This window comes from Pogoniulus pusillus, chromosome 20 (genome assembly GCF_015220805.1).
Source record: "Pogoniulus pusillus isolate bPogPus1 chromosome 20, bPogPus1.pri, whole genome shotgun sequence".
Classification (NCBI taxonomy): domain Eukaryota; kingdom Metazoa; phylum Chordata; class Aves; order Piciformes; family Lybiidae; genus Pogoniulus; species Pogoniulus pusillus.
Window position 1 is genome coordinate 6,434,646 of NC_087283.1, and position 13,178 is coordinate 6,447,823.

The window sequence follows — 13,178 nt, forward strand, 5'->3', positions numbered from 1 at the left end:
ATGCACACTTTGCTGCAAAGAGATGTGAATCTGCGTTTGAAATGATGGGGATGTATGTGCAGTTGAAGATGTGTCCCCATAAACACACACAGGAGTTATGCCCTTTAACATGATTTAAAAAAAATTATTTGGGACCTTAGCTTATTTAATGTTGGTCTGGAGCACTGTGTGCTTCTATGAGAGAGGCACTGGTCTTGCTCAGAAATTTAGGTGACAAGTCATTGTGTGCAGTGGCTGCTCCACCCAGCTTTTTGATTCTCATAGATTTTGCAGCCACCTATCACCAAAGTGTCAGTGGTAGTGCTCTTTGTAAAGACTATTTGTGCTTTCTGTCAGGGTAATCCAATAGGATACTGTTCATGTTAACCATGGTATCTGCCTTGTAATTGAACGGACAGGAGTCTCTGTTAGGTTGTTTCAAGTTACACAAATGTGTTTTTTAAAGAAATAAAAATGCTGGTTTGAATGTTGAATCTTCTCTCTCTCTCTTTTCTTTTTTTTTGGTCTGCTTAGGACACTGGAAGCCATAAAAACTTGATTAGAAAAAAGAAAAAAAAATGCCCAGAAAGAGTATAGACTATGGAGCGCTACCTGAGTATGAGAAGAGCCAGATCAAAAGGACCTTGGAGTTGGGAACTGTTATGACAGTGTTCAGTCTTAAGAAGAGCTGTCCAGAAAGGAGGACTATTCAAGTCATAATGGAAACCAGGCAGGTAGCATGGAGCAAGACAGCTGACAAGATTGAAGGTTTCTGTGAGTATTTGTGAACTGGACCTGAACTCAGAGTTACTAATAAATCGATACAGTTGTCCAATACCAATTTAATGAGCCTTTGCCAACATAATGAATGTTTTGGCTGAAGGTAATTTGGTAATTTGCTGAGAAAATTCTGAGTTGTTACAATGTAGGTGAAGAATCTTCTTCAACTTGCTGTTTACCTATCTAATGCTACTTAAATATAATTAATTTGCATTTAGCCTGAGCCCTGGTCTCAAAGATTTCCTCTTTGGATATGATGGTGCTTGTATTTGCGGAATTGATTTACTGAGTGACAGCTGTTTTTCATCATTAAACATCAAGATGTCTTGTAAGTTCAAGCAAGTGGTGCTTTTTTACCCTTTCCTCTCTCCAAAAAAGAAAAAGAACTCCAAATGCAAGGAAATGGAATTAAAATTCCTCTTTTTTTTTAGTGAATTTGCTGTTTCAGGATAGAAGTCCTTATTTAGGATTGTTATTGGACAATACCAGTGACTTAGGAGGATAAAAGTATGAGAAGTTAAAAATGCATTGATTTGTAAGGTTGCAAACACAGGCACTGAGAAATTGCATCATTTTTTGATTGACTGGGTAGCTTCCCTTTGTGATCCTTACAAGTATTAAATCTTCATTTGCTACTGTTTCCGTTGGTTCCTGTCTCATTCCTTGTGCAGCCTGGACCTGCAGCTGGAAATATAATGTAATGGAATGAAAGGCTGGTTGTCTGGAGGATGTTTTTGTCATTGGTGATGAAAATGTGGTCATTTGCAGTGTTCTGAGAAAAAGCAAACATGTCTGGACACCATAATTAACAGGTACTCCAGATTGTAATCTTGCAGCGCTCAGTTTCTCATGTGGAAAAAGAGGATAAATATCTCTTTGGTAATGACACCTGTGAATACCAGTACATTACTGGTTCCGATATGCTCAGATCCTGCAGGGAGTTGTGCTTCCAAGAAAAGTACCTGGAGGAGATGGATAATTCAGTTATGAAGAAAATGGCTTGAATTTGCTTAGCAGATAAAGGCCAGGGTTACACATAGGGCAATAAAAGTATAACAAAATAGAAAATGTCTATTTTCTAGTGGGTGAAGGAGGCTTTAGAGTTCTTTGGCAAAGTCAGTAGTTATCATGTAGTAAGGACTTACTAGCTGCGTGCACAGAGACTGATTTTAAAGCTCTACTTAATTATGCATCACAGATTTTGGGGCCAACTTTTTTAATGCACTTGACTTCTTTTATCCGAGCCTACTTTGGAGTGGTGTACATTTGTGGTAATACATCCCCATAATTAAAAAGTCTGCTCTATGTATTGATTCTTAACACTTTAATAAGAGGGTGGATATTGTAATTTGACTCTTTAACGTCTGGGTAACCTGGCAGTGTAATAATTTGCTTCCAGGTAGACATGCAGACATGCCCCAGGGAATAGAGCTACAGACCTATGACTTACCTAAAGGCCATCTGCTTCTCTCCTTGAAAAATGTAGTGGTGTAGCAGTGTTTTAAATTGAGCAACATTTAAGTGACCTTTATAATGGTGGCAACTCTAGGTACCAGAATATGTCATACTGTAAAGCATGACTATGCAAAATGTTGTTTTGTTGTTTTAAAAAGCAACAAATCTGCCCAAAGCCAAGATAGATTTTGCAGGCATTGTCTCAGAATATGACATGAACAATTTACCCTAAACTGATTTACTTGGAATGAAACTCACTGCAGCTTTAACTTGCTGACAAGGTTTTTGCTGAAGGGGAAGGAAATACTTAATTATTTATTTAGTTTATGCTGCTGCTGCTTCTATTGACTGAGCCATAGGCTTTCTTTTTGCTTGAAAACATGAAGCTTTCATGTTTGATAATTGAATGGATGATCTTCTTGAATACTGATGGCAAGGAATTAAAATATTTGTTTCTCTGGAGCTGTACTGAGGAGGTGGCACCAACATTGTGGTAGAAGAAAAAATGTTTTTGGCTTGGATATCTACATGTAAATGTGGAGGACTCCAAATATTCATTGATGTGGACTTTGAAAAATAACCCCCAGATGACTTCTATGTGTGCCATTGTAACTCACTGCTCTTTACAGAGTGCAGAAACCTGAATGTTTGCATCTGCTGTGCAGTAATCCTAATCAGGTAGTGAGGAAGCGATGGGACACAAATATAGGTTGGCAGTAAATAGAGGAGATAAAATTGGAGTGTTATACTTCATTTTAAGGCTCTTCCTTTGGAAGAAGAAAAATTGTTCTATTTTTGCTCTCTGCCCTCTGTAGTGCTGGGAATTGTGCGTGATCTTCTTGCTGACCAACTGCAAGTGTGTGAAGGACACTCAAATTCCTCTAAGCCAGAGTTGCTCATAATTATTAGGAAGGCTCAATTTCCTAGTTCTTCAGATACAAGGTGTTATTTTAGCTTCTGGCTTACAGAGAGAGAGAGAGCATTATGTACCATCTCTTCTTATTGAGCTAATCTTCCTTGCTCACCTGCAAGAGATGGGAAGGAGCAGCCCATCGATATCTCCTCACACCCTGAGTTGTGTTTATGGTGTCAGTGACCTGAGCATGAACAGTCTTTCTTCCCTGTAGAGCAGTGCAGCCAAGAGTTCTTCAAGTCAAGTGAGTCTTGGATAATATTTAAATATTCATGAGCTTGTCCATTCAATCAGAATTGCTGAAGACAGTAAATTTTGTTGTTTATAAGGAAATTGATCCTCTTGCACAGTCTGTGATTCTGCTGTTTACTGTGATTCTGCTGTTGTAAAAATTAAAGCTTGGTAGGTCCAAAGAAAGATTAAGTGACTGTGGAGTTGCCTTCGTTTCTTTTTAGCCTGTAAATGTAGGAGAGATAAGTTAATGCTCATGTTTCAAGAAAAGCTAAATAAAATTTGTCCATATTTTCCATTTTGTGGGAGTCTCAGGTTTACTTAGATATGAAAGGGGGAAGATTAACAGTGGAGAGAGAGGAGCTACCTCCCCTGAAGTTTTCCAGGTTTGGTGGAGGCCAGGAAGTTAGTGCTGCTGTTCTTTTTGTTACTTGCTGAGACCACAGAGTACCTTAGATATGCCTTTCCTACTCTAGTTGTGCCTGCAACAATCCCTCAGCAGAATCGAAGTGGATGTAAGAGATGCACCTTTGAGAAATGCTTTTATTGTGATGTTTGGCCTACAGGGTTTCATTAGTGTGTTAAAATGAATGCCAGCAGCATGTGTTTCTTTACACAGGCCTACAGAGAGATATGCAAATAGCTAAAGGAAGCAGGTCTGAGCTATATGTAACTGTGTTCACCCATGCTTGAGCCTCTTTCAGTTATCTTGCTATTGTCCTGTATGGAGAGACATTTTAGATGCTGTAGTAGCTCTTAGATCATCTGAGGGAAGTACTTGTAGATGCTGGGTACAAAATGTCAGAGCTTTTTCTTCTGCCTCTTTCTTGTTAGTAACATTTCATTGTGGTCTAGGTTGTCCTCATTTTAAGCTCTTAATCTAAGTTTCCTAGCTGGGCTGTGGGGCTGCTTGTGGGGCTCAGAATCTCAGTGCCGTTGATCCTATATTACCTCAGTCGTCAGTGCCAAGAGACTGGTTTAGCTTCTGATGACAATTGTTTTTGCTTTGAGGAGTTGTGTGGGTTTTTTGTTTGGTTGTTTATTCAGTTGTAGTTTTGTTTTTCCATCCTCAGTTCGTTCTGCTTCGTATATTGCAGTGTGATATTAATATCAGATCTCCTGTGTCTTGAAACCATTGTGGGGTTTTTATTTCCACTATATATTTCTTGGTATGTACTTATAAGTCTGGTTTCAGGAAAGCCCATACCATTGATTTTAGTGGGAGAAATTTGCTCTGTTTCTTGGGTAAGAAGTTTTGCTGAACATTGCAGTTACTCTGCCCCATGGATAGCCTGACCTGGCGACAGGTTGGTGATGGATGCAGAATGCACAGGTTCTCGGGGAGTGAGAGTTCTAAGTAGGACTGGTATTTGTGACTATGTGGGAAATAACTTTGAGCTGGTATTTTCACAGCCCAATGTTAAGCAGAATACTTACAAGCCTAGTCTCGCCAGTCTGCCCAAATAGTCAGTTGGGAGAATGAAAAGCTTCTCCAGAACAAAGTGTAGTTCCTGCTCTGAATAACTGCCTGCTGGAGTCTCTTGCTCTGGCCATTGAATATATAATAAAGTATAATAACACCAGCTTCCCAGCATTCAGGCAGTGTGGGGTTTTTGTGCTTTGTTCCTTTCATGTCTATGGTCAGTTAAGTACAGGAGTTCTCTTGCAAAGCACTGTAAATGTAAAAACGTAATTTGAACTTTGAGGGGGATTTTGAGTGTAAAAGAATGTTTTTGCAGGTCTGTGTGTGTAAACCTTGTGGCACTAGATCTGCAGCTGGTATCAGATACACTGCCAGGAAAAATAAGTGAATCTCCCTGAAGTCTGGGGTGAACCACAGTCTACCCCCACCACATTTTCTTCATGTAGCACAGCCTGACTTAGAAGCTGCCCGGTGCAGAGGAGGGAATTTGCCAGCTTTGGTTATGAGGAGGGAGGGTGTGTGGTGAGGGACTGTTTTTCACAGAGTGATACCCTAGTGCAAGTGAGACCCAGTGTGACTTGGCTGTGGATTGTTTACCCTTAGGTTTTAGTGACTGTTGTACACTCATGGGTTTACAATTTAGCAACTACAGATCTTGATAACTAAACTAACTTTTGCTTTACCAACACATGAGAGAAAGAAGGAAACCAGAGTTTCCTTGTAAGGAGGGAATTAATTTGCTTGTTAAGCCCTTTTCTTGCAGAAACTAATTTATGCATGTTAGATACATGACAGTGAAGCTGTGACTTTGCCAGCATGATTTATTGCAGTGTGTTGCTCAGCATGTCACTTCCTTACAGTTCTGCACTGGGTTTTTATTGTAGATGTACCCTTTACAACTATTCATGGATCTGCATGGTGGCTCTTGAGTCACACATGCCCTGTGTTGTTTCTCCCCACTTCAAACTGTCACAGGTTAGCCATGCAGTGGATGTGTGTTGTACATCCTGATGATGTCTGGGGGTCACGTCTGCCTCTACATCAGCTACTCTGTTCTGTTTCTTTGCTAGGATACCACATGGCCCACAAAGACGTGTACTGTCATTGCTGAGATAGTTGTGGAGGAAACTGCTGGACAGCAGTGAGAGACAGAGGGGAAGGACTGGATGGCCAGGAGTGAGAAGGTCTCCCAAATTTCCTCATAGTTTATACATTTATAAGCATGTGAATAAATTAGAGCCCAAAGAACTGATGGTATTTAAACTTGCAAAGCAAGTAGGTGTCAGGGTGTAGATATTCAGGAAGCTGATCTGTAATGGGTATTTTGTGAAGTGTTTTAAGGACAGCTATTAAGTGAAAGTTTGTGTTGACTGGAGTTTGATTAGTCACTGGAAAATATGTGAGCTTCTGCAGACTCTTCCATGAATTTTTATGTGAAGTGATGATTCACAGTCAAGAGAATTTATGCTCCAAGGAATCTGTTGTGCTTTCCTTGAACTTGCAAGTATGTGTTTTATTAATTGAAGCATGCATGTTTCAAGGAAGATTCTATTGAGGATGTGATACATAGTAACCATTTCTTTTTTCTTCACTCTAATACAGTAAGATCATCTTATGCTTCTTTCATTTTTTGATAGAAAGGTATGATAGATAATGCATGCCATTTTAGGATTAGCACAGACTGCTAATTTCACATTGTTTCTCTTCTGTTTTTTTTTTTTTCCTGTAACATTTTTCCATAGTTTGTGGAAAAAATGACTGTGGCCCACTTTTTAAATACAGTTACAGTGTGATCTTACTCTATGATGTAAAACTTACTTTCCCCTTTGGAGAAGATGGTGTAAACATATACAGCATCTGTACCTTTCTGGGAGAAGCGATGAGTATCTACATTTTCTGCTGAGTGCTGAGGAGTGGGAAATCAGTGCTTCTCTTGCCTTGAATATTAAGACTTGACCTTGTTAGTTTCTAGTAGTGACTTTTTTTACTTCTAGCAGAATTTCTTTATGTCTGAATTTTCTTACTCTTTCAGACATAAACTGACATTGAAAACCCGATGCCCATATTCTGTCATTTTTTTCTGTATCCAGAATACTATTAAAAATCAGTATGTCATTGCAAAAGTGATTCTACTTGCTCTTTGTGGAGTCTCTTTTCAAAGGAATGTTAACATTCACCTTTTTTTGTTTTCTGTTTTGAAGTTCCTGTGTTTCAGTCATTACCCAGGGGATCTTTGTGTAAGTCTTCAGCTGAGTATTTAGAGCTTGGTTTCTGTGGTCAAATAAAAAAAAAGAACATGTGTAGCCTTTAGCTGTTTTCAAATAATTTCTTCCTTTAGCAGCTCAGTTCTGTAATGTTTAAAGCTAACTTAAAACAGCCAGACTTCATGTTCTGGCCAGCCAGTGACATGGTGATTGGAATGACCTTCACAGACCTGAGCACCCCTAACGTGCTTGATCAATGTGAGTGGGACATGTAAGTACTACAGTACATTTTCCCCTAAGTCAAAGTTTTACATGGAAGTGTTTGTTTTGTTTTGTTGCACTGAGTGTAATGTGAACTTTTATGTGCCCAGTTGTAAATCTTTCCCTATCATCTCATTTTGTGAAGGTGCCTTTGAATATGAAACTAGCAGACATTTGAAATGTGTGGCTCTTGAATTCAAAGCTCAAGCTGGGATGGGTTGTAATATGTTTTTATTCTGCCAAGCAGTTCAGTGAGAAGTTATTAATTTAATGGTAATTTGTTGTTACTGTACATAACTCTGTGTCATGATTACTTAAAACATCTGTCAGTTTACAAGATGTACTTCTCTAAAACGTATGTCAGTCACACAGCTAAATCCCCAGAGGACCCCTTGGAAAGGTAGTCATGTGTGCTTTCTCAAGATGCACCACTGTGTTTCTTATGGTTCCATCCTTGTAACTGTGTTTTCAGATAATTTTGTGGCTTATGTGTCATGACTTCCTTGGGCCACTGAATTTCTCACTCAGTTTCACTGCATGAGCTGAATTACTTTTCATGCATTGTACTGTCATGCTGCAGGAGATTTTTACTTTCATGTGGCCAACAGGTCAATGGAGGTGGTTCTGCAGCCCTACTCTGCTCTGGTGAGACCCACCTAGAGTACTGTGTCCAGCTCTGGAGTCCTTAGCACAAGAAGGGTATGGACCTTTTAAAGCAAGTCCCAAGGAAAACCATGAAAATGATCATAGACCTGTTGGAAGAAAAAAGAATTATGAAACCTACTTATTCAGTGCAGAAAGCTTATACACACACACACACACACACACACATGAAAATGCAAATATATTTGCATAGAGAATGCCTATTCCTTGCCTTGGTCCACAGCACTTGGGCAATCAGAGTCCTTTATTTTCTTCTCTGAAACATAGCCCATAATTTCCCTTTAGCCTTCTTGAGACCTACTGAAAATGCCTACTGAAGTTAATAATGCTCATTACCTGATTTCTGTCTCTCTGAGCCTCTTTTGAATCCCACTGTAGAATTGTTCTTCTTCACTAAGTACATAACTCTCAGTTACCATCCAAGTATTGTGTGTGGCCAAAGACACTAGAAGACTGCTGAGGACTTTGAATCAGACTGTGTTATGTTACAAGGCTGCCATCCATAATGTCAGCCTCAGCTGAACTTCTGCATTGTTTATCAAGACTATTCTGTTGAGGGTATACTTTTCTAGGTTGACAGCCTCTAGAGTTTTCTGACTTGGCCCATGTATATTCAATCTACCTGACTTTCCAGCCTAAAGTTACCTGACTTGAGCAAACCTAATCTGTGCAAACAGTGAATTTATGTGGGCACTTCCAGCTAACATCAGCTATTCTTCTGCTGGCATTGGCTGGCTTTTAAGCATGATCCATTCCCTATCCCAGGTGTCCATTTGGGTGCTGAAAGGTTGTGTGCCCAACCAGAGGTGGGTGTTGCCTGAGTACAAGCACGGACAGAGGCAGAACTTCCCCATTTGAACAGCAGTGCTTTTTTGTTCTCTTCTGGAATGAGGAGGACAGTGGTGTTGTGTACAACAGTGTAATGTATTTTGCAGTTCTTTTGTTGATGTAGTTCTTTTCCTCTGCTTTCCTTATGCTTTGTCTTCTGCTTAGCTTGCACAGCACCTAATGTAGTGGAATCCACGTTCTGATTTACTGTCTGCCTGTAAGTGAAGGAAAGGTAACAGCAATTTGTACCTGTAAGTGTGTGATTATATGTGATCACTGCTGCCAGGTTATTTGAATGGAGATCAGTGGAGATGTTGAGGATCAAAAGGTTATTAACTTTATGGCAGTAAAGAGCTCTAGCAGGTGCTCTGGAAGGCACCGAGCAATTAATCTGTGCAGTCTTTGGAAAGTAGCTCTGTAGTGTAATGATCCATTGAATTAACTGGTTTGCCGAGCAAAACACAACAGCAGGAGATGAAGTTCAGCAGCTTCAGGCTCTGAACTACCACAAATAGCACACTCCAGATCAGAGCTTGAAACAGGATGGTAATTGAAGGTGCCTTGGAGTCCAGCCTCGTTAAGAATTGTTGGAATCAATAGGTGACTGATGAGGCTGCCAGGGAGATGGTGTTAGCCCGTGGAAATAACTACATGAAAGAAGGGATGAAATGCAAACTAGAACAGTGTGTTTTTTGGAGTGACAGTAGACTTCTGAACTGTTTGATTGGGGATCAGATGTGTTGAGAGTGTCCTTCCCTTGCTGGATGTGAGTCATCTTCTCCACAGGACACACTCTGATTTATATTTCTTTGGGAAATACATTAATCTTCTTGTACTGTGTTGTGGAAGTCACACAGTACAAGAATATTGGATTTGATCTGACACTGCAAGCTGCGTATGTCCAGGTCAGTGCTTTTTTCAGATGAATGAGGCCCCAGCAATATCTTTGCTTGAAGCCAGGTCAGGCTGCAGCTCTGAAATTTGCACATAGGGTTGAGCAGGAGGAAGCCTGCAGTACTTGCAGGAGGTAAGAAGATAGTGTTTGAGGTGCTGTGCTTGTGGTTCTGGCACAGGAATGAAGTTACAGTTTAATTGTTCAGTGACAGATGGTGCTATAAAGGGTTTACAGTAACTGTATAACAGCCACATTGGTACAGCTGATTTACTGATCTGGGTCTGAAACATGTTGTAGCTTTTCCTGGCCTGTTCCTGTCTTGGTTCACATGGGGTCAACCATTCTGGACTTTATGGGTATTGTTTGGAGGTGCTGGGTGACTCCAGCCTACCTGGGGAGACAGCAGAACTTACTGCAAGACCGAAATTTATGCTTCTTGTGATTTTCTGCCTTAGCTTTTCTTTCAATAATATATAATAGTACATCTTAAAGACACTCTAAAACATCATTAAAATATATGCAGGTAGTTTCTATTAACTTTCCAAAATTGTAGCATGTGTTATGTCTTTCTTTCTATAAAGATCAAGATACTGTTTAATAAACCTTGTTTTGTACATCTGTTTCATATATTATTTAAGGAAACAATGATTTTTTGCCAGAATTTTTTAAGACCTGTATAATATGTTGCCCTAAAAGCACAGGAAGATAACATTTTATATTTGAGGGATTTTATGTAGAAGTATTTTCTCTCTCTTTTTTTTCTGGATGAGATTCCTCTGCTTACTGAATGCTTAGCAGTTGGGATATAGTAATTTCTATTTAAAAGCCAGTTGGAGAAACAGTAATATGGTTACCAGTGTGAAACCTGTGCACACAAAAATCCTTGTCCCTGTATGTATGTGCACATGCATTCATGCAGGATAATGGGATGATAGGGTTGAAAGGTGTAATGTAAGGAAAAGAAATGTGGTGAGTATGTGGGGAGACATTGAGTAAGTTTGTGTGTTCATTTCAGAGGTTGGTGTGGGGTAAGAGCCGCTTAAAATGACAACAGCAGTGCAGGTTATGAAATCTGCTTTGTTGCTGCTTACAGTTTATTCTTTGAGAGGGTCTTTGTGGTGTGGTGTTTGTATGTATGGATTCAGAGGAGTCTGAAATGAAAGACCTGCTTTAAAGTTTAAACTGTGTTTTTCAGCAGGGCTGAAAGGAAAGCAGAAGGGGTGATTAGAGTTGCTCTTGCTGGTGATCAGAATGAGCTAGCATGCTATCTTGTTTACTGCAGCCATGCAACCTCCTTCCCTCTGTATTTGGATCCTTTCTATCTTGATTCTTCTCTGCTGATACAAACATGAATTGGTGGGCTTAGATCACCTTTTTGAGATGCTGGCATTTTGGGATGGGTATTTGGCTTCACCACTGGGGGTGCAAGTGAGACTGGATAGCAAAGGGATCTGAGTCATCAATAAGAGCTTTTGGTTGCTGGTCATGTCATAAATTTGTCTTTAAAATATGCATCTAAATTTAGAGCAAACCAGATATTCAGATCTTAAGAGGTGTTTTCATTGTTTGAGAAGGTGGCTGAGACAGAGATCGAGACATTAAAAGCTCTAGAAGATAGTGCAGGTTAACCTTTGAGGTCCCATTTTCCCAATTTGAGTTGTTTAATGACTGGGAGAAAGGACTGTCTGATGGAACATATTTAGTTACTTTACAGGGAATAAAAAAATCCAAGATGAATTAATATTCCATTGTCAGAATTTTATTGATGAACTTCTTTGCTTATCTCTCTGTCCTTTCCACGTTGGCATCACAGAAACATAGCATTGCACAGGCAGAAGCTTTAACCAGTGTTAATCCCTCTGTTGGCAGAGTTTTTTTTTCTTGATAAGGTGCTCATTTAAACAGGGGTTTTGTACTGCAGTGTTCTTAAATGCACAGGGAGAAGCCTCCAGATATTTTCCTTAGATCTCGCTATGTCTGATAAACACATTTCAAGAGCAACCATGAAATGGTTTTGTTCACTGTTCATCTTGTAGCTTGTAAGTCAAGACTGTCCAGAAGTGTGAAGAGCTGGTTATTTGTCTGGTCCACAGGCAGAACAAAACCACTTCCTCAGTTTTCTAATGAGTATCTTATCTTGAGAGTGCACATATTTCTCTTTCAGTACTGTCTCACTACTGTTATGCAGACTGTGTAGCAAGGGTTGGATAAAAAAGGAGCTGACTTGAGGAATATGTGCTTGTGTAGTGTTTCCATTCTGTTGTGCATACCTGGATTCTGCAGAAAGCACCAAGTTGAAAGTGATACAACAGGTTATGTTAAAAAGCAGAGATCTCTTTGGGGCTGCTAAGGAGAAACATCACTAATATTTTAATTGTAAGGCTGGATTTTCTCTTTATATTTCCACTTCATGTATTTTTCTTAGAAGTGCCAGTGGATGGAAAAACTGACGAGTTTAGCTAACTATCTAATGCTTAATTTTTAGCTTGGTAAGCTGCTAAGGAGAAAAATCACAAATATTTTAATTGTAAGGCTGGATTTTCTCTTTACAGTTCCACTTCATGTGTTTTTCTTAGAAGTGCCAGTGGCTAGAGAAACTGACAAGGTTAGCTAACTATCTAATGCTTCATTTTTAGCTGGGTAAGTTAGAAGTGGTGTCTTTCCTTTTTTGTCTCTGAACAGTAATCATGGCAGTTGGAAATATCTCGCTTAGAGTAAAGGCCATTTGTGAAACCATGTCTTCTGTAACCCAAAGGGGCTATGTGCATACACTTTGTCCACAGACAACCACTGATAGTGAAATGAGAAAAATATGACAAATTCTTCTTCTTCTTTTGATCTTTCTCTACTGCTGTTTGTTAATCAGTAATATATTTAATTGCAGATTCATGGATCACAAGCTGGCAATTTGCATTGCTTCCCGATAAAGATCTGTAAGTTTATATATAGAATTGTTTTATATATGTGTGCAGTTGTATTGACTGAATGTTGTTTCCTTTCAGTGGATCTTATGGAAATAAAAGAAATTCGGCCAGGAAAGAATTCAAAGGACTTTGAGCGTTGCAAAGCAAAGCAAAGAGAAGAGCACTGCTTTACTATTTTTTATGGTACCCAGTTTGTCCTCAACACCTTAAGCTTAGCAGGTACTTTTTTCTTCTTGGTTTCTTCTTTAAATTTACTAAATCCATTGATGTCACAGTAGTGCAAAGAGCATTGTGGTTTTGACTTCTGCACTTCAGGGGTGCACCAGATGTGTAAAATCTGGAGATAGACCTTTTACCTGTGTGTGAACTGCTGCATTTGTAACGTTTTGCTTTCAAATAGTGTTATTGTGTGAGTGTAGTTTCTGATTTGCTCAATCATTTCTTTTTGCTGGTTAATGATCATTGGTAAAGTTGGCAACAGTGAAGAGCAGAGGTAAGCAGAGCATTGTCCCCTTTAAAATCAGCAAAGGTCTTCAGTGTGGCTAGAATATTACCCTGGCATTTTTGTCCTGGCCAAAATTATTCTGGAAACAATAGCCATAAAAAGTTAGACTATGCTGTC

At 39.4% G+C, this 13,178-nt stretch overlaps 1 protein-coding gene across 1 annotated transcript in view; it reads left to right on the forward strand.

Moving 5' to 3' along the window:
• The first annotated feature begins 548 nt into the window (after positions 1–548).
• The window catches only part of PLCG2 (phospholipase C gamma 2), a 54,716-nt gene continuing 42,086 nt past the window's right edge, over positions 549–13,178 (forward strand). Inside the window, exons 1-2 of the mRNA XM_064159996.1 lie at positions 549–753; positions 12,635–12,775. Coding sequence (XP_064016066.1) covers positions 558–753; positions 12,635–12,775 — 337 coding nt within the window. The 5' untranslated portion in view covers positions 549–557. The remainder of the gene's footprint in view (positions 754–12,634; positions 12,776–13,178) is intronic.